The following is a 22554-nucleotide window of genomic DNA, read 5'->3' on the forward strand; positions in this document are numbered from 1 at the left end:
CAGTATTTATATATACATATATAAATATCCTGATTCCCTACTCCATCCATATATTTTGGTTGGGGTTGGCCTACTTCTGGCTCTGGGAGTAGGCGGTACTCAGATCTGGCCAAAATCATGGCAAATGGCTCAGGAGTGGGCATGTGGCCAATCAAGGGTCCCAAGAGGCAGAGGCAGATGCAGAGACTATTGAAAAACTGGCATGTATTCTTCTCTACTGGGTATCGACTTGGGAGAACTGCTAGGTAAGGAGAAGATCTTACAGAGTTTCAGTCCTAGATCCAACAATGCCTGCAGTCTTAATTACTCCTAGATTTGGTAGCTACAGAGCCTGGAAAAGTTTTTATTGGCTTAAACCAGATGAAGTAGTTCACATGCAACCAAAGGAGTTTAACTGACACAATATATTTTATAATTTCAGTAAAGAGAATTAGTGATCTTTCCAAAGAAATTGATGACAACTCTTCTGGTGCTATATGTAGATATTTTCAATACAAATAAATTATATGTACTTAACTTTTATTTTTTCATAGTATTTTACTAAAATATTTGCTTTATGTTTATAAAGATATATTCAACTAAAAAACTATAAGCAAACTTTATTTCAAAATCTCCATAGATTATTTTATGTAGGAACACTCTTCTTTGACTCATTCACAGTTTTCACTGCTTTCACCTTTTGCAGGGCTCCTCCTCGAATAGGGAGTTTTTTAAGAGCAATATCTGTATCAGCCAGAGGTCCTCCCAGTAATCGGGCAGGAGTGCTTTCCACTGTTACTACCCGACCAGAAGGCACCTGACAAAGTAAAAGGTATAGGTAAGAGTTCATTTACAAAATTTTTCAATAAGAGAAAAACCCATTCATACTTCCACTGATTCTAGAAAAGATACAAATTTGTAGTTGTTTCCTGGGAATCCTGCAGGGCTGATGGAGTCTAAACCAGTACTGGGCAACAGTGAATTTATCTTGGAGATAAATATGCCTTAACTGTGTGAAATTTGACCAAAAAAAAAGAAAAGAAAAAAAATATGAGGAAAAACCCCCATACAACTAACATCCTATGAAGACTAAATACAGTACCACTAAGAAAAATTATGAAGCAAAACAAACAAACAAAAACAACAACAAAAAAACTTACCGTTGTGTTAAGGCCTTTAATATCTGTCCTGTGAAATATTGCATTTGGTGGAGGCTTACTGTATCTAGAGGATTCTATAGCTTTTTCCTGAAGTCTTTTTGCTTTCTGAAGATTTTTAAATTAGAAAGAAAGTAATATTAATTGCTACTAAAACATTATCATACTTGCAGTGAAGTATGTGAAGTACATTTAATTGTGCCTGATTTCTACTTGAACCATTTATTGAGTAGCAGTGGAACCTGTACTTACTCACTTAGACTAATAAGATAGTTATTAGTAAGTTGCATCTTCTATACATTGCAGAAGACACCAGTCACTCGAGAAAATTACTGAGAGTTCCAGTTATCAGTCATAAATGACCAAGGAATAAAGCAGGTCTTCTGGAAATCTCATTTTAGCACATAATTTAATAAACTCCTAAATTTACCTCAGGTGATACATATTTTCAAAATATTTTGCATAAATACTAATTCAGAACACTTAACTATTTCAGAGTAATATAAATTGGATAATTTGTTGCACTTTTGTTCAAACTCAGTAGCTGAGGCACTAGAGCAGGTGAAATTTGAGATAACAAATAATCTGCATGGAATGGCTGATTTTCATTAATTACTCCTTAAAAGAAAGAATATTTCATAAGTAGAGTTGGGAAGAATTTTTAGTGAGAAGGGGGAGACACAGTACTTCGAGTGAGCTTTTGTTCTTTACTTTAGTTTTGCTACCTTAATGTGGTTTCAGTGTTTTCATAGACTAATTTAACATTTAGCAGTTTCATATCTAGCCAAAGAACTGTAACATTACATAAAAACATATCCAAAGTATTAGTGGAAGAAGTGGGGGAAAGCAATGAGGTTTTGGAAATAAATGGTGCTTCTCACATATTTTAAGTGAACAATCAACATTATATAATTTTTACATTAGTTTCCAGCTTATTCCTAAAGCAATTTATCATCTTTTCCCAAAGGGATGCTTTTCCCCAGTTCTCATTTAATTGTTAATATCATGTTTCTTTTGGTGGTCATGGAGGGGAAATACCCTTGGGGGAGAGGGTAACACAGACAGTGTTCTTCACTCTGCTTCGTAGAGAAATGATCAATGATATAAAGTGGAAAGTAGGAGCATATTTCTCCCGCTTATTCCTGGCTAACGATCATCTCCTTTATGCAAGCCAGGAACACCACCCTTGCTTCCCACTGCTAGAGCAAAAAAAAAATCTCAAAGTAGCATTCTCTGAAACTACGAAAATGCATAGTTATCATCTTACAGCATATGAGGATCTAACAATGTTGGTATTCTATAGACAGGTCAACAGAAAAGGCAAAAGAATGAATATTTATTTCTGAAAAAGTCTGCCTATCAGAATTGGCTATTTGTTGTGGATATCACAATATTTTAAAAATCCTACCTTTAAAGTTTTAGCATTTGATGTTCTGGCCAAGAAATTTTCCCATGATTTATTAGCCAATTCTCTTTGTTTGTGTGTGGCTTGTATCTGAAATGAGAAAGATAATTAAGAGTTCTAGCTTCTATGAAACGATACCAAGGGCTTTTTAAAGCCCTTATTTTGAAGGAAGACCTAGATTTTGGCAATGTAAATTTTAGGGCTGACTAGGTAAACGATTAGAGTAAAATCCTTCCTTCATTATGTGGTTAACATTTGAACTGCCTTCCATGATATGTAATGTAAAACTGTTGTAATGAAAATACGAAAAACTACAAAATAACTCCATGTGCTGAAACATTCACAGGTAAGACAAATATATCCAATGGTAAACTAATTTATTGAAATTATTATTTCCTACCTTAATGGTATATGTGACTTACTTTTGTATATACTTTTTGTTCATTTTGCACATCTTGGTGTGCTTGGCTTTCAATCATCTCACTTTGAAGAGAAGCAACCATCTTTCCAATATTTTCTGATGCTGTTGTAATAGCTTCCAAAATTTTTTTATCTGTATTGACTGGTCTTAACTTTTCTAATTTTATTTCTTCACATATTTCATTCCATATTTCTCCAATCTGTTATAACAAAGTTTAAGGTTAAAAAAAGTTAATTTAACCACAAATAAATGATATAATTTTGGGTAATCCTTTATTTGTGGTTGTTCCAAAGTTAACACTTACTGAACCACCTTTCCCATCTTCCTACTTGTGAATAAGTGCATTGGGAATTATTTGGGGCACAAGTTACAGTTGAGTTACCATGTTTTACAATGATAAGGTACTCGTGGATGAGGCTCCACTACCTAAGTCTAATTCACTACAATTTTCACTGCCCTGTTTTATAGTCGCACTGTTTTCACAGCTGCAAGAAACTGCTGCTATGGTCTTATCCTTTTGAACTACTGATGTCTTCCTCCCAAAAGCCCTGTATTAATAGCTAGGTCAAGGGAGGCCTGGATGGCTCAGTCCATATAGCATATGACTCTTGATCTTGGGGTCATGAGTTCAAGCCCCACATTGGATGGGAGTTTAAAACAGAAAAAAAGAATAGCAATGCTTTTAAAATAAATAAATAAATAAATAAATCAAAGCTAGGTCAAGCTGAACTTGTAGGGCCATTAACATGGGGATAACTGGAGCTCCAGAGTCCTGTCCTCTGCCCCTTACCTTCTAGCTCAGACAGTAACTGAATCTCAAGCTCTTAACTCCATGGTTTCATCATACTGACAGGTCCATCTCATATTCTAGGTTGTTTGTGAATTTAATGTGCTTGAGTATGCTTATATTTATAGAAAAATTTATATATCCAGGATTGGGATGAAAGTGAGCTTTTTTTTCATTTGAAAATAGAGACCTAATCATTTATAACATTCAAATACATAGTACTAATATTAGTAGAGGAGAAAATACTAAAAAAGACTTTGCTTCAAAATACTACAAAAGTATTTATTTGCCAATAAAAATATAACCAACAGGGTGAGAAACCTCATATCCTTTACCTGATATTTGATCATCATGTAAACTAAAGATAAAATAATTTTAATAAATATTAATAATTTATGTTAATAAGGAATGATTCACTTAACTATAATTCCTAATGCTCTCTAAAGAGAAGAAATTATATTTTAAAAATTCCAGTAAGCTTCTGAATAGCTCTGTCACTAACATCCCTCTTCTTTTATAAACTAATAGTTGGATGAAATCATATCCTATGGAAAATACCAATCAACTATAGGTTTCTTGAACTACTAGTACCAAATGCAAAATGGGAAATAAAGGGGCACCTAGGTGGCTCAGTGGGTTAAAGCCTCTGCTTTCGGCTCAGGTCATGATCCCAGGGTCCTGGGATCGAGTCCCACATCGGGCTCTCTGCTCTGCGGGGAGCCTGCTTCCTCCTCTCTCTGCCTCTCTGCCTACTTGTGATCTCTGTCAAGTAAATAAATAAAATATTTTAAAAAAATGGGAAATAAAAACTATACAGTACACAGATGATTGCTTACAACTATGAATAAATCTTTTATTTCCCAATTGATTTTTTTTGTTATGTTAGAGTTTAATAAGATTATTAAGAAGGTACTCACTTTAAAGTCAAGGTATCTGTGTATGATACAAAGAGTGACAAAATCTTCAGCAGATAGGCCAGGTAAATTTTCAAAATCTAAACAAAGTTTATAAAGAAAGAATTACTGTAACAAAGCAAGTGATTCCAAAAGGTTTGTATCTATTCTATAAAAACTAATGCCAACAATTTTTATTTCATCTTGATTATGAAAGTTAGTTCTGTGAGCTTCTGGCTTGCTGAAGAGTGTTTGACAACATTTTCCTTAAGGGGAAGCAAGGAAAAAAAAAAAGGCAGCAAGGATTTTAAAAACTGAGGTATTTTGCAATTCAAATGTTTAAGCCTAATCATCTAAACTAATCACCTTTAATCCTGGAACTGCCTGGGGAGCTTTGAAAGATGCTGATGCCTGGGCCCCACACTCAGAGATTCTGATTTTAACTAATAAAGGGTCATCGCTTCTCAGCCTTTTGGCTAAGATCAAGTGTAATTGATAAAGGTGTACCATGGGCATTGGGTAACAATGGAACATGCACTTGTCTGTATAAAAGGATTTTGATCATCATGTTTGAAAATAGACTCCAAAGCAAAATCACTTTGCAAACTGAGTAAAACAGAGGCTCTTGAGAATTTGACAAGTAGCTTCTTACCCAGTTTGCCCAGCACAGCATAAATTTTTGCTCTGATATTCTCAGCAATATCCATAACTGCAAGAGTTGGGCAGTTTGCAGGCAATGGCATGATTTTTTGCTCTTCTTGGAAACTGGTAAATAGAGGTTTCTTTGTATCTAATCAATGCATATCATGAAAACAGAAAGGACAGATAGAAACATTAGTAAATATCTCAATTTGAAATTTTCGTCCAGACATAAGATATATAAACATCTTATAACTAAATAAAATAGTGCACGGTATATGGTTATTCTTTTGAAAGCATTAGCAGTCAGTTATTCCTCATTCTATGGCAAAACTTTTTAATTATACATAAAATACATAAATTTCACAAAATAACTTTTTAAAAAGTGAAACTCTTATGTAAATAACTTTTCTAATTTTGAGATCCAGAAATTGAATAATGTCAGTTTAACAAAAATGTAATCTCCTTCACTTTTGGGTTCTATATATTATGCTATAAATATGAAAACAATTTTATGATGTTACAGATCAAAACTCAGAAATAATAAAAATTGGTTGAAATAGAAATCATCAGAAGTTAAAGGGCAAGTATTTTCATTAAAAATTAACAATATTGGGCACCTGGGTGGCTCAGTGGGTTAAGCCGCTGCCTTCAGCTCAGGTCATGATCTCGGGGTCCTGGGATCGAGTCCTGCATCAGGCTCTCTGCTCAGCAGGAGCCTGCTTCCTCCTCTCTCTCTCTCTGCCTGCCTCTCTGCCTACTCGTGATATCTCTCTGTCAAATAAATAAATAAAATCTTTAAAAAAAAATTAACAATATTAACAGTTTAGATGAAAAGAAATTTGAGGCTTAGAAAATGTACCCTAGCATTGTAGATTGCTGATAATTAAAATTTATCAACATTTGATTTATTTTTATTTAGAAAACAATTTCTTCTAGGGTGCTTGGGTCGCTCAGTTGGTCAAGCATCTGCCTTTGGCTCAGGTCATGATCCCCGGGTCCTGGGATCCAGCCCTGCATCGGGTTCCCTGCTCAGCAGTAAGTCTGTTTCTCCCTCTCCCTATACTCCTCCACCTGCTTGTGCTCTCTCTCTCTCTCTCCCCTGTTCTCTCTCTCAAATAAATAAATAAAATCTTAAAAAAAAAGAAAGAAAACAATTTCTTTTATATAAAAAGTAAACTTGCTTCATGAATATGAATCAACAGAAATGTACAAAATGCTATAAAAATTGTTTTCAGGCTCTCCATTTACATCCCAAATTTAATTGGTAAATGAAATGTTACTGAATCTATTTGTAAAAGCAAGTACTCAAAGGAACTCTTTAGGACATGATGTTGGGTTTTTTTATTTTTGTTTTTGTTTTGTTTTGAGTTGAATGATATAATCAAACATCACTTCCTGAAAATATTCTATAAAAATATGAACCTGCTACTAATTTACTTACTTTTCTTCCATTCATTCAGAATTTTTTTTTTTTAAAGATTTTATTTATTTGACAGACAGAGATCACAAGTAGGCAGAGAGGCAGACAGAGAGAGAGAGGGGAAGCAGGCTCTCCACCGAGCAGAGAGCCCTATGCGGGGCTTGATCCGAGGACCCTGAGATCATGACCTGAGCTGAAAGCAGAGGCTTTAACCCACTGAGCCACTCAGGCACCCCTCATTCAGAATTTGATAGCAAGTTCTACAAACTCTTGTGAAAAGAACTTTAAACAAAGAGGTGGAAGTCCTCATACTTCCCTAAAATTTTTTAAAGATCTCTTTTTAAAAATATGGGTAAACAATGAATAACTCCTAGGATGTAATGAACAGGGTGGTGACTACAGTTAACAAATACTTTATTGTATATTTGAAAATTGCTAAGAAAGTAGATTTTAAAAGTCAGATCACAACAAAAAATTGTAACTATGTGTAGTGATGGATGTTAACTAAATTTATTATGGTAATCACTTTGTAATATGTACATATATCAAATCATTATGTTGTACACCTAAAACTAGTGCAAGTTATATGTCAATTATATCTCAATTAAAATATGCATCTAATTGCTACTACTGACAGTTATAAATACACTTACCAATGATCATCCCATGTTTATCACGTTTTACTCCCAGTTCTTTTTCTTCCTTTCTCCACAATTTAATTAAAAGACTAGCAGCTGTCTGGTCCTTCTTCCCTCGCCAAGCATTGACATGAGCCGTGGTTTTGGGATTATCACAAAATTCAACCATTATTCCAAGTATTAGATTACAGAATTTTTTTTGGTTCAACTTTTGCATGGAAATGGAAAAGGAAAAGAGATATAATAAATTTTAAGAATTATTACTTTCGAAATAAAAAACCCCCAAGAAACACTTGTATTAACCAGTAACTTTCTTCTAAATTATGGCCTTAAAAAATTCACACTCTACTTAAGTACGACTGGACAATCTCCTGTTGAAAATATGTTTAAGAATTAGAAAAAATAAAAAGACTCAATATAATTCTGAGGTAGTCATAAATATATGTCATGACCAAAAAAGCAATTGATTTGGTTAGGTCCAGAAAAAGAGATACTGTAAAAGTAAGTGAACATGTTCATTTTAAGTGGAGCAAGGCAAACAGTACCAGACATTGTTCACTCTAATTATAGGATCTTTCCAATTTATATGCTTTATTAAGGTTTGTAAAGACTCATATTAACTATAATCTTGTTGTGACTAAGAAAATAACTGATGGTAACTGCAAGTGGCAGTCACATATGAAAATCAACCACTTGAGATTTAATTTTGTATTTTGCAAAGTAAGCATTTAAGAAAAATTATTAAGCATATTTCCCTTGTTTTGCTACTAGCTTTCAGCAAACCAAAATTTACGTATAGAAAAGTCCATCCAGAGTAATAGTCTCCACACAGGAATAATTTGTGTCTGAAATAGTTTTTGTTGATTAACTCATAGTATATCGATAACAGAATATAGCACAGGAAACATGTAATCTGTTATTTAAGCAAACATTATCAGTTTCCTCTATTTTAAAATGAAGGATATTATTACCTGCTTTAGAGAGTTATTGTCATGAATTACACAAGACTGCCTGGCATATAGAAAGCTCTAAATAATATTTAACATTATTAGCAATTATTATCATTGCATACTGAATAAATATTTTAGCAGATTGTATTAAACAGAGCCCTCAGTTGGGTTCTTTATTCCTATACCTCACTTTCCGGAGAAGGAGGCAAATTTCAAGGGTTGGAGTTGATAAAAAAAACTTCATTAAAGAATATTTGTAATCTGTAATTAACTTGATTGGTTTAAATCACATTAAGCACAATCTAATATTTATATTCATTAAAAATAGAAAACACTTACATGGCAAAAATATGTGTCAGGAACTATTCCAAATACTATATGTAAGTGTATGTGTGTATATCTATATGTGCATATGTGCACATGCACACATAATAACTCATATAATTCTCCCACAGAGCATGGGATAGATACTATTGTTATCTCTGTTAGATAGATGAAGAAACATGTAACAGAGATGTTATTAAATACGTGTCCAAGTTACACAGCTAACAAGTATTGGAGGCCTCAGTCAGACTGATTGCAGCCTATGATCATAACCACTGCGCTATATGGCTTCTCCTACCAGTCTTCTTCATGCCTTTCCATCAGAGAAACCCTAGTGGTGAAGGAGAGTGAACACAGTGAGAAATGTCTTTGAAGTCTATTATATAACCTTCAATATTCACATAGAATTTCATTATTTAGTATATACATGTCTAATATAACTCCCCATTTCCTAGTCTTCAACTAAAAACAAGATTCTAGGAAGATGTGCCAAATTAATTCTGTGACTTTGAGAATCCCCTGACACATCACCAAGCACCTCTGGGCATGCTTGATCTCTCATTAGAGTAACATGGTGAGCTATAGATCATTTAGTAAAGCCACACATATATATTTCTGTATTATGTCCAATTTTATGTACAATCCAAGGGCTTCTGGTTATGACTCACTCCTGTTTATCAAAATGGGTTATTATTATTTTTATTTATTTTTTGTAATGTTTTATATCTAATGAGTTTGCTTTCCTGTATGTAATGCCAGCTAATTTTCTTTAAGAGAGATGAAGGGACACAAATAATTTTAGTACCTTTGCTAAATCCAAGTAGGTTTGTTATTCTGTTTTTTTTTTTTCTTTTTTAATATTGTATTTATTTATTTGAGAAAGAAGAGAGCATAAGCAGAGGGAGCGGCAGGCAGAGGGAGAAGCAGGCTCCCACTGAGCAGGGAGCCCAATGTGGGGCTCCATCCCAAGACTCTGGGATCATGACCTGAGCCAAAGGCAGATACTTAACCAGCTGAGCCACCCAGGTGCCCCATGGTCTGTTATTCTGTTAATAAAATTGTGAATGGTGGCGATCAAGGCAGGGACATAGGTAGAACTCTACGTGGGAATATCTCTTTAAGTTTTATTGAAACCAAATTATACTTTTACTCTCATATCATCTTGACGTGAACCTACTTGGAATTGAGGCCAGTAGGGAATTACTTTGAGGATAATTGAGGGTCTTTGCCATTCTTTGGTGTTAGATGGCAACTGTCTTTCCTGGCAAACTTAGTATAGTCATTCCTGCTCATTCTATAAAATGGTCTAAAACACACTTGATTCTTCACATCACCTACAAACTATTCAGTTCTTTAAAAATGCTCATCTTGGGGCGCTTGGGTGGCTCAGTGGGTTAAGTGGCTGCCTTCGGCTCAGGTCATGATCCCAGGGTCCTGGGATGGAGTCCTACATTGGGCTTCTTGCTCAGCAGGGAGCCTCCTTCTCTCTCCCCCTCTCTCTCTGCCTATCTCCACCTCTCTCTCTCCCAGAGAGCTCATGCTCTCTCTTGCTCTCTCTCAAATAAATAAATAAAATCTTCTAAAAAATGCTGATCTTTACTACTTTGTTTAATGTGGCCCTTAACTTTTAAAACTAAGAGAAGAAGCTAGAAGTTATGCTTATGTGTTTTGATATTGTTTAGCATTTCATAAACTATTTCTTTAAAGGTGGGTGGGAAAAATCCCATAAAACAAATTGTCTGTTGTTACATGTTTGGGCATGCTGACCTAAGTAAACAGGTTTCTATACAGGAGGAATTTTCAGAGCCTTTATTATGCCAATGCAAATTATGGATCTCCAAGTGAGATTTTGTTTAAAACAAACATTTAAACATGATTTGGGGGCACATTTAATTACAGAATGGTGTTCTATGGCTCTTAGTTTTGGAAAGAGTTAATAAAAACATATCTATTTATTTGTTTACAATTATTAACAATCATACTTACTGCCAATAAGTCCAAAAGGAGAAAAATGCCTTCCTTTTCAAGAAAGTAATCCTCTAAGGGATAACAACCCAAAATACAGCACCTTAAATAAAAAGGAAGTTATTCACTTAACAAGGATTCTACTGTCTATATACTATTGTCTACTTCCATATTTTTTTGGACTGTTGTAGATGCCTCATATAACAGAAATCATGTATAAAAGATAGTCTTCTGTGACTGACTTATTTCACTTAGCATAGTGTCTTCCAGGTTCATCTATGTTATAAACCATAGGATTTTTTCTTTTTTAAGGCTAAGTGCTATTCCATTACATGTATATACCATATTTTTTTCTTTATCCATTCATCTCAGGTCATGATGAACATTTGGGTTGCTTCCATATCTTGCCTATTGTGAATAATACTGCAATGAACATGGGAGTCCAGCTATTTCTTCAAGATTCTGATTCTAATTCTTTTGGATATATAACCAGAAGTGGGATTGTTGGATAATATGGTGGTTCTATTTTTAAATTTTTTGAGGAACTTCTATACTGTTTTCCATAGTGGCTGTACGATTTCCATTTCCCTCAATGTCAAGAGTTCTCTTTTCTCCACATTCCTCACCAAAACATGTCTGGGGGTGGGGTGGTTAATAACCATTCCATCAGGTATAAGATGATAGCTCATTGTGGATTTGGTTTGCCTTTCCTTAATGATTAGTGGTTCCATATGAATCTTAGGATTGTATTTTCTATTTCTGTAAAAAGATATCTTTAGGATTTAATAGGGATTGCATGAAGCTATACATCACTTTGGCTAGTATGACATTTAAACCATATTAATTATTCCAGTCCATGAGCACAGAATGTCCTTCGATTTATTTGTGTCTGCTTTAATTACTTTTGTCAGTGTTTTACAGTTTTCAGTGCGTAAGATTTTCACTTCCTTGGTTACATTTCTTCCTAAGTACTTTATTCTTTTTGGTTCTATTGTAGTATTATTGTTTTCTTAATTTTATTTTTGCATAGTTCATTATGGTATGAATAGAAATGTATATGGAAATGCAACTGATTTTTGTATTTGATTTTTGCTACTTTATTGAATTTATTAGTTCTAACAGTTTTTGGTGGAGTCTTTAGGGCTTTCTATGTATAAGATCATGTCATCTGCAAACATAATTTTAATACTTCTTTTCTGATTTAGATGCCTTTTATTTCTTTTTTTCTTGCTCTGGCTAGGACTTACAGTACTGAGTAGAAATGATGAGAGTAGGCACGTTTGCCTTGTTACAGATCTTTTAGGAAAAGTTCTTAGCTTTTCACCATTGAGTGTGATCTTAGATGTGGACTTTTCATCTATGACCTTTATTTTGTTAGTTCCTTCTCTACTTAATTTGTTGAAAGTTTTTAAATCCCACTTGGTCATGGTGTACGAGCCTTTTAATTTGTTGTTGAATTTGGTTTGCTAATATTTCCTATAGGATATTTGCTTCCATTTCCCTCAGGACTGGCTTCATAAAGTGAATTGGAAGCATTCCCTTTTCTATATTCTGGAAGAGTTTAAGAAAGATTCGTATTAATTCTTTAAATGTTTGGTAAAATTCACTTGTGAAGCTATTGTGTCCTGGGCTTTTTTGTTGGGACGTTTTTGATTACTAATTCAATCTCCTTATTGTTATTGGTCTGTTCAGGCTTTCCAATTTCTTCTTAATTCTATCTTGATTGTACGTTTCTAGGAATTTATCTATTTGTTCTATATTGTCTAATTTGTTGGCATATAGTTGTTCATTATGATGCTTTTTTTATTTCTGTGGCATCTGTTGTGATGTATTCTATTTCATTTATTTCATTTATATTAATTTTGAGTCTTCTCCCTTCTTTCTTTTAGTCTAGCTAACGGCTTGTAAACTTTGATGTCTTTTTAAAACAAACCATTTTTTTCTATTCTCTCATTTATTTCTGTTCTAATCTTTAGTATTTCCTTTATTTTGCTAATTTTGGGTTTATATGTTCTTTAATTGCTAATTACCTTAAGTTTACAGTTAGGTTGTTTACTTGAGTCATTCTTTTTTTATTTTGAGAAGGAGGGGCAGAGAGAGAGCAGACTCCTCACTGAGCATGGAGCCCTACCTGGGGCTTGATATTAGGACCCATGAGATGATGACCTGAGCCAAAACCAAGAGTCTAACACTTAACCAACTGAGCCACCCAGGGATCCCCATTCTTTTTTATGTAGGTATTTATACCTATAGGCTTCCCTCTTAGTTCTGCTGTTGCTGTATCACATAAGTTTTGGTATGTTGCACTATCATTTTAGTCTTGAGAAATTCCTAATTTTTGTTTTGCTTTTGTCTTTGACCCAGTGGTAGTTAAAGAGCATGTTAACTCCCCTGCATTTGTAAGTTTTCCTAATTTCTATTTGTTATTGATTTCTAGTTTTTTTCTTATGTGGTTAGAAAAGATATTTGCAATGATTTAAGTCTTAAATTTGTTAAGACTTGTTTGTAACCTTGCATGCAGAACCAGCCCCCCATCCTGTGGTTACCTAGGTGTGCTCTAAAAATGACCTCATTAGGGGTGCTGGGTGGCTCAGTCAGTTAAGTGTCTGACTTTGGCTCAGGTCATGATCTTAGGGTTCTGGGATGGAGCCCCATGTCAGATTCCCCAGGCAGCAGGGAGTGTGCTTGTCCCTCTCCTTCTGTCCTTCCCCCCACTCATGCTCCGTCTCTCTCTCTCTAATAAATAAATTAAATCTTTAAAAAATCATCTCATTTGTCTAAATTCAGATGTGGTTAAAAGGAACATGTTATGAATAACAAAAGACATTACCCTTCATAGTTATTATTCTGAAGCTATTACAGGAGATGAGAATAAAAGACCAAATACTGTGACAAAAGATGTTTTAATTGCTCTTATTGATGAGGAAATGACAAAAGTTTTAGGAACCATGGACTAGGAATGGACCAAATATGTATTTCTTTTTTTTTTTTATTTTTTAAAGATTTTTAAAAATTTATTTGACATAGAGAGAGAGAGGTCACAAGTAGGCAGGGAGGCAGGCAGAGAGAGAGGAGGAAGCAGACCCCCCCACAGAGCAGAGAGGCAGAGGCTTTAACCCACTGAGCCACCCAGGTGCCCCCAAATATGTATTTCTTAATATAAATCACAATAAGACAGCACTTAAAAATAATATGTATTCTAGGGGCACCTGGGTGGCTCAGGCTCATATCATGATCTCAGGGTCCTGGGATCAAGCCTCGCAATCAGGGCTCTCTGCTCAGCAGGGAGCCTGCTTCCCTCTCACTCTCTCTGCCTGCCTCTCTGCCTGCTGTGATCTCTGTCAAAAAAATAAATAAAATCTTAAAAAAAAAAAGACTATGTATTCTGCTGCTACTGAGTGGAAAATTCCACGTATGCCTGTTAGGTCCATTTAGATCTGTAGTGTATTAGGTCTATAGTCATTATTTCCCCTTCCAAATATGTTGTACTGTGGCTTTCATGAATCCCACCATATAGGACAAAAGAAATGTGTTGCTAATGATATATGAAACTCAGTAATTCTGCTCAAGACAAAATTTTATAAATTAATGTTATGAAAAGCAGGATGTGTATATGTATATATGTATGATTTATTTTTTGCCCTTTAGGAATGCAAAAAGCTTGAGGAAAGAATATTGCTTTGGAAATACCTAGTCAACTGATTTTCAACTCTTTGAAGAGGAGATGAATGAGGAATTCAGCAGTCTTCAAGTATAAGAATAATGTGTAAGAAGAGTAGATGCTTTTGTTTTTCCAGGCCAGGACCGAATGGAATGGATTCAAATAATAAAAACAAGGATTTAAGTTTAGATACAAGAATGGTTTTATGAATGGGCTATGGACAAGATTACTTTCCAAAGGACACTGGTAACTGTCATTTCTGGACTATTGGAAAAGGTGTTGGAAGAGTTATCTTTCTGGTGTGGTTTTGAGGGAAGAATGCTTTTTATAAATCAAGCAAATTTTTACTGAAGCTTAAATTATAGTACAGAAACATATTTCAACTGATTTAAATCTATCTAACCCATGAAGAAATTGTAGCACCAAAAATTTTCCCTCCTCTATTGTGCATATGAGGATTAATTTTTATTACTATTCAAGCTACAGTGTTAATTTTTCTAGGCTTTATTTCTTATAAGTTTGTATAGTTTATCAAAATTAGATAGAAATCTTAAATATAATATTTAAATATAATCAAAAAATAGCATAGAAGTAATTTTCTTGTATTGTGGTTCTAGCTTGGGTACAGTAATACTCACCAAATACTGTCCAATGTACTAAGAAGAAGTACATTATAGCCTAATCCAGTCCGTAACTTTGTGGGATCTGTTTTCATTACATGAAGAATTATATCCACTCCTTCAGTCCCAAAAATTTCCTAGGAGATTTATTTAAAATTATTTTTTGGAATCATCTAATCCTTTCCTGTTTCATATTGTCCCCTAAAACTTTTTGTATGAGAAAAATAGAACATTGTTATTTTTGTACAAATATTTTTTTCAAATTTGCACTCATAGGAATTTAAGACCAATTATTGTAAAGCTAATATTTTTTAGAAATGGCATCAATCAACATGCCAGCTTAATGTCCCTTTCTATTTTTTTGATTTTTCCCTTTCTTTTTTTAAAAAAATAAACCATAAGCTTACCCTATGGTTTTCTTCTGCTTTATAATAAATGTAGTCCAATATCCTGTCAGATGAATACGAGAGCAAAACTAATTTTAAGAGGCTAAAATTCTATCAGGGAATACTTTTTAATACTCCCAAGAGAGAAATAAATATATAAATGATAACTAAAACCTTTAGTAATTTATATTACGTTATTGCCAGTTATTACTTGTTATTTACCAATTACCTTTCTCACTGTTTTGTAGTTCAGTTCTGGTACCTAGTAAGCAAGACAATGAGTGTTTTTCCAGAAGAAAGGCATAGGGTGGCAGAGTATAAGAAAAAGCTGGACCAAAGCTCAAAGCTAGGTATGCATTTACTGTTCTTGTTGCCTCTCCCTAAAATCTCTCTATTGGAAATTTCACAATTTTAATTTTTTTATCTTTCCAATTCTTTTATTAAATTATTTAAGTTATCAAACTTAGAGACTCAGAGTTTGTTATAAATTTAAAAAGATCAAAGGGAAATAAGCTCTTTTTTCTAACTTTTAGTTCTAGTATAAACCTGATTTTTTTTCTTTAAGTTTTTATTTAAATTCCATTTAGTTAACATACAGTATAATATTGGTTTCAGGTATAGAATTTAGTGATTCATCTGTTACATACCACACTCAGTGCTCATCCATACCCATCACCCTGAACCCAATTTAAACTCAAAACAGCATTTATAATGTGATAGGCACTTTGGAAGAACTGTTTGCCAGTTTCTTAAAAACATATACCTACTTAATGAACATTAATTGTATTCCCCAGTATTTATCTAGAAGAAATGAAAGCATTATGTCCACAGAAAGACTACTACAAAAATGTTCACTGAAGGTTTATACATATAGTCCAAATGGATAAAACCTAAGTATTAATCAATAGGGGAATGGAGAAAAAAATTGGGTATATTCAAACAAAGAAAAACTGCTCAGCAACAAAAAGGAATGGGCTGCTGATACCTGTAATAACATGGGTATATTTCAGAAATGTGGTGATGACAGGACCAGATACAAAAGAGTACATCATATTTATATGAATGTGGTTCCATTCATATAAAGTAAAAGAATAGGCAATACTTATTTTACGGGGATAGAAATCAGAACAGTGGTCACCAGAAGGCAAATAGGGGGGATAGCTACTAAGTGGCATGAAAGAATTTCATAGGAAGTAATAATTGTCTCTGTTTTAATTGAGATATTGGTTAAATGGGTGTATACATTCATCAAAACCTACTGAAATATACACTTAAGATATATATATATATACAAATATATACCTTATTGCATACAATTATATTCTCCTTATAAAAAGGAATATTAAATTAAATCCTCACAAGATTAAAAAACACCAACATTTATGGACACCAAGAAACAGTTTATAGTGCTAGGTCATTGGAAGATCTGAACAAAACTTTGATTCACAGGCATACATACCTTCCTAGGAATATGATGTTCACAAAGACCAGATAAAATAAGTAATATATCAGATTGAATTTCCAAAACAATGGCTTCTTCTTTGTCATTAGACTTGCTTATTGTATTTTTAAAAACTCCTGGTGTGGAAAAATTGAAAGAATGTAAACTCATCAGACATTGTATTTTTATTTTGATCAAATACTGTTTTGAAAATCCTTCTTTAAAAAAAATAAATCCTCTCATGGTTCACCTCCCCTTCCAATTTGGACTCTGAAAAACAATCTGAGGGTTTTGAAGGGGTGGGGGGTGGGAGGTTGGGGTACTAGGTGGTGGGTATTATAAAGGGCACGAATTGCATGGAGCACTGGGTGTGGTGAAAAATAATGAATACTGTTATGCTGAAAATAAAAAATAAATTAAAAAAAAAATAAATCCTTTCTTACAAAATTTCAATTAGAGAACTTATTTTAAAGGGAGCTATTTGAATTGAACAGTTATGTAGAAGCTGTAAACAGAAGATGATAAAAGGATTCTTTGAGCTCTGAATACATATATAGCATTTCTAGTACAGAATTAATGGAATATTATTAAAAGATGCCCTAACGACCTGATACTTTGTGCAGCAAACAAAAACTGTTTATAGAAATATGCAGAACAACATGAGGCAGAAATGAGTGCTTTGCAAATATATGACTAAAATGCCTGATCACAGCTTGCTCATCTCTTCATGGTTAACAGGGTCAATTTTAGGCAAAGGTGGAAGACCTCTCTAAGTGTATTTTCTCTTCCTGTTATGTCTTTCTGTGTCCTCTCCTTATGTTTACTGGGAGGTGTTTTCAATAACTTTAGGTAGCAGTATTCCCATGTCCTTTGAAATCTCTCCCCTGCTTCTACTAAAAATTTAGAAAGACTAGAAAAGAGCCACTTACACTGATGGGATGACAGTCACAATAAAATTTTGCTGCAAAAAGGAATTTTCTTTTAAGCTTTAAATCAGGAACAAAAATCACTGCTTCTCTGTTAAAGGGGTCATTGACATTACCAAGAAGGGCTGGACTCATGTTCCAAAGTAAGAGGGCAGGGAAATCACAGTTTATTACCATAGCTGGCCCTGAGAGCATGATTCTTGGACCTGTTAGTATGAATGACAGGTGCAGGATCAGTCCCTGATAGGGCTAGTTGAGCATGCTGAAGGCTCTGTTGAGGAGCATGCCAGGAACAGATGGGCCTATGCTCCTTTATTAGGAACATCTAGGAATCCAACCTGGTTGGCCATAGGGCTGCTTCTCCTTTCTAGATGATCTCATTCTCCTTCCTACTTGAGTGTAGGCATGTCACATTCTGTGTTGTCTATAACACACGTTATGTTTTTAATTATTTCCTTCATATTTCAGTATCCTTTAGTTCCTGCCTTTACTTTCTCCTTGTTCTATTCTAATGCATCTGACATATTTCTTCCAGATTCCTTTTCCTAAAACAGCACGATACATATAACCTCCCTGATCAAGATCACTAACGGCTCCCCATGTCTAAAGAGGATGCTATTCAAAATTCTAACTTGGCTCTTCACTAGACATATTATATCTCACATTACTTATTTCCATAAAACATTTTTTCCAGTTTCTGTTTTTTATTATTTTAAATTGAAGTATAGTTGATAGATATCTTCATAAAACTTCATAAAACTGACTTCACTTCAGCTAGCTCTGAAAACAGTTATATATATTTTAATACCATGTCTCTGCTTATACTGTTCCCTTGCTTTAAAGACCATCTCCTCTTTTCCCTCTCAAAACTAGCTTTACCCTTACACCAAGCTCAATAAAGGTACTTGTCAAGATTACCTAGCCTTAAAAACAACTGAAACCTTTGGGTTTCTGTGGTATTCTCTTACTCACTAGGGGACTTACTGATGGTGTAGGGTAACATATGCTATCTTTCTAGGGTATACTTTTTTTTTCCCATTCTCATTAAGGGCAAGGCCCACAGTGTCCTGTTCTATACACATTTGTGACACCAGTGCCTGCACAAAGGGTATTATAAACATTTGCAATAACAATTCAATTACTATTTGATGAGCAAACTATTTGTTAAGTCCTCTGTTAGACTGAGTAAGTGAAGGAAGGCCACTGCCTCTAAGAACTCACATGATGAAGATCAGCTTCTTTCAAGTTAAAGGGAAAAAATCCTAAGGAAAGAACCCTTCTGTATTTGTTTTCCCCTTTCTCTACCTCACACCTCCTACCCAGGTAAGATTCAGACTCTTATCTGGACATAGGAAATATAGTATTTTCTAGACTCCATACAGTTAGGTTGTAACCTTAACACTGAGTTCTGTACAATGGAACATGCATGGAAGTGATAAAATCTACTTCAGGGGCAACACTGTTGGGACCCCACTCACTCTTGAGAGTTTTTTCTGTATCTTCACTTAATAAACTTCCATTGCTTTACTCACAATCACACATACACAAAATCTACTTTCAGGTTTGGTCATCCTCAGTAAACTCAACAAAAAAATGTTTTCACTTAACACCCTTTTCAGTATCCTTATTTTAAAGGACACTGCTATTAAATGGCACCACTATTCTCCACTAGTGATGGAAGAGTAGGCACTTTAGCTCAACAGATTGAAGAGTTTTGGTGGAGGTGTTTATAATTAATTGACATCCAGCAAATTATCTCATACTCATGAGGCAAACAGTGAATTTGAGTATGACCAAAATAGATCTTTTTTTTTTTTTAAGATTTTATTTATTTATTTGAGAGAGAAAAAGCACGAGAGGGGAGAGGTCAGAGGGAGAAGCAGACTCTCTGCTGAACAGGGAGCCCACTGTGGGACTTAATCCCGGGCCTCCAGGATCATGACCCGAGTCGAAGGCAGTTGCTTAACCAACTAAGCCACCCAGGCGCTTCCAAAAGAGATCTTTTCAAGGTCAGGAAAAGTTAGGGCCAGAGGATTATTAATTTTTTAATTAACAAAGGTAACAATAGTTTGTTTTCAGTTCTGAACTTTATTCCAAGCTCACACGTATGTATTTTGGGGATAAGATGATTCATTATAGTGAATTCTAAGTTGAAAATCAAGGATATCCTGCTATATTATAACAGAAAAGAATCTCCTATGTACATTTCTATATATACCAGCATACTAGTGTTCTGGTATGTCAGATGCACTGGAAAATGTAATGTTATCCTCTTTTAAATGACTTCAAAATCCTAGCCAAAATGTGGCCATCTTATTACTAGAAAAATGAAGGTAACAGTAGCCCATTAAAAAAAAAAAAAGATAATCCTAAATGAAATAGTATCTGGAATAAACAGATGTTTACAGAATGAGTGACCATGATGTTTCAGTAAAGACAAATCGGCTTATAGCAACAATATGAAACAAAACCAAGAGAATATTCAGGAGTTTCTTGGCTAGAATGATAAAATAAATTTGTAAAAAGCATTTTAAGCAAAACCTCTAATTTATAAGTATTCTACTAAATGTGTTTTACCTATCAGTTGCTGAATTGTTCCCTTTTCACAAAGATCATTGTTTATAGTCTCATCCTCAGTGTAGACCATGGCTCTCAAGAGTCTTAAACTGTAACGCATCTGGGCAAACTTATTGGCACGGCCACCTGTTCCATGAAAACTATTGCCATGGCTAAAGAAGGAATCTGTGGAGAAATATAATTTAATACTTTACATCAAGAAATTTAAAGCAAAAACATTTCAAATAAAACAGAACATATCAGTTACCTTATATATCTAACCCTTAAGTTTAAACAGATGTTAAATTTTGCCATACTCTTTAGTTTTTTTTTAGAGGAATAAATATTATCCTTTCCCCCTTCTCCTCCTATTCCCAGAACAGAAACATGCTTTAAAATTTTTCTCAAATGTGTCATCTTGTGTGTATCTTTTGTAACTTGCTACTATTACTCAAAATTGTGTTTTTTGAAGTATTTACATAGTCACAAGCAGATCTAAATCATTTAATTGCTTTCAGCATTCATTTTATTTGTTTTAGAGAGGATGAAAAGAGAGAGAGGGAGAGAGACTCTTGAGCCAGCTTCATGCCCAGCCTGAAGCCTGATGCCGGGCTCAATCTCACAGCCCTGAGATTATGACCTGAGTGAAATCAAGAGTCCGATGCTTAACCAACTGAGCCACGCAGGTGCCCCTGAGCAATCATTTTATGAATAAATCACAGTTTATCCATTCACTAGAACAAACTGCTACAATGAACATTCTGGTACAATGAACTTTCTGGTTTATGTCCCCTTATTCCCACTGAGAAAGGTTTCGCCATGTGACACCAGAATCATATAGGGTATACCCACACTTAATTTTACCAACGTTCCTAAATTGCTTCTCAAAGTGGTTATATGGACACAACGTACAAGACTAATAGATTTTTCCAATCTGTTAAATGGGAAATGACAGTTAATTATTATCTTAATTTGTGTTTCTCTGATTACCAATAACGTTGAACATCTTTTAATGTTATTTATAAATTTGAAATTTTGTCTGTGACTTGGCAGTCTCTATTCTTTATCTACTTCTTTGCCGAGTTATTTTCTTTTTTTAGTTCTTTATGAGCCTGGATTCTAATCCTTTATTAGTCACAGGGGTCAAAAATGTATTCTCTCAATTTGTAGATCATTATTTTATTCAGATTTAGTCATACAGCATTTCTAAATTTTACATTATTAAATGCACTAATTTTCCATATAGTTTAAGTTCTTCTGGTTTATCAAAGTCTTTTCCTAACCTGTTATCATAAAGATATTTTCCAATGTTTTCTTCTAAGATTTTATAGTTTAACTTTTTATATTTAGGGATTTAATTCATTTTGCACTTGATTTTTTTTTAACAAGGTGAAAGAAGCCAATTTTTATTTTTATTGAAGGTAATAACATCTTTGTTAATGCCAACCTCCCATATATTCTTTTTCATTGGTCTGTTCCTTATCTAGTATCATAAAGTTTAAATTATTATTGCTTTATGGTAAGTCTTGATAAACAGCAAGGCAAGTTCTCTTTTCTTCTTTACAATAATATGCCTTCTTTAAAAGGTTCTTCATGTTTAAAACTAAAAAAAAAATTTTTTTTAAATACTCTTCTGAGTATTGTGTATGGGTTAAAAATGCAGGTTCTAGAGCTAAACTACATGTACTAAATCCTTGATCTGACACTTCCTGTGTGACCAAGAACATGTTATTTAACTTTTCTGATTGAGTTCTACCCGTGTGACCACCTGGGATGGTAACAGTACCTTCAACCTCTGGATCTGTTGTGAGGACTAAATGAGTTAATACTTGTGAGGTGTTTAAGGCCTACCATGCAGTAAGTACTCAGTAACTGTTAGCTATAAGGCTTCCCCATGTTAGGCAGCATTTCCTCTTTTGCTTTATAGTCTTTTGTAAACATAAATAATATAAAGGATAGAGAATCATTATTTAATGCATAGCAATTTAACAAGAATAAATTTAGTAATTCTGCATATTAGAAACTAGAGAATTAAAAAAATCAGCTATAATATTTTCCATCCTCACAGATATATGATTTTCTTGATCTACTGAAAATGTATCATATAAAATTATTTCCACAGCAAAATAACTACCAGAAAAGAATGCGGTATCTCTCTTATAAGCATTTTTTTTAAATAAAGTATTTCTTATTTCCTTTCTAAGAATGACGAGAGCTATAATAAAATATTTGTACAAATTGGTAGTCTAATAATTTGGTATACTACATGTGGAATCATTACTTCTGGCTGGGAATTTTAAGCTCTGTGAAGGTAGGGATTTTATTTATTTTGAATATAAATGTATCCTTAGCAGTTAAAACAATATTAGTACCTAGTAGGTAC

The 22554-nt window shown here is 34.0% G+C and overlaps 1 protein-coding gene across 10 annotated transcripts in view; it reads right to left on the reverse strand.

The window, feature by feature from the left end:
• Positions 1 to 389: 389 nt before the first annotated feature.
• CFAP69 (cilia and flagella associated protein 69) overlaps positions 390 to 22554 on the reverse strand; it is a 53632-nt gene continuing 31467 nt past the window's right edge. For all 10 annotated transcript variants that reach the window (XM_082692312.1, XM_082692315.1, XM_082692319.1 and 7 more), the window contains 11 exons: positions 20193 to 20357; positions 16708 to 16826; positions 14881 to 14999; positions 10603 to 10684; positions 7358 to 7550; positions 5295 to 5432; positions 4667 to 4743; positions 2964 to 3161; positions 2545 to 2631; positions 1140 to 1244; positions 390 to 796 (listed from right to left, as the gene is read on the reverse strand). In XM_082692312.1, the coding sequence (XP_082548438.1) occupies positions 626 to 796; positions 1140 to 1244; positions 2545 to 2631; positions 2964 to 3161; positions 4667 to 4743; positions 5295 to 5432; positions 7358 to 7550; positions 10603 to 10684; positions 14881 to 14999; positions 16708 to 16826; positions 20193 to 20357 (1454 nt within the window). In that variant the 3' untranslated portion in view covers positions 390 to 625. The remainder of the gene's footprint in view (positions 797 to 1139; positions 1245 to 2544; positions 2632 to 2963; positions 3162 to 4666; positions 4744 to 5294; positions 5433 to 7357; positions 7551 to 10602; positions 10685 to 14880; positions 15000 to 16707; positions 16827 to 20192; positions 20358 to 22554) is intronic.

Source organism: Mustela nivalis (genome assembly GCF_964662115.1).
Source record: "Mustela nivalis genome assembly, chromosome: 12".
NCBI classification, from domain to species: domain Eukaryota; kingdom Metazoa; phylum Chordata; class Mammalia; order Carnivora; family Mustelidae; genus Mustela; species Mustela nivalis.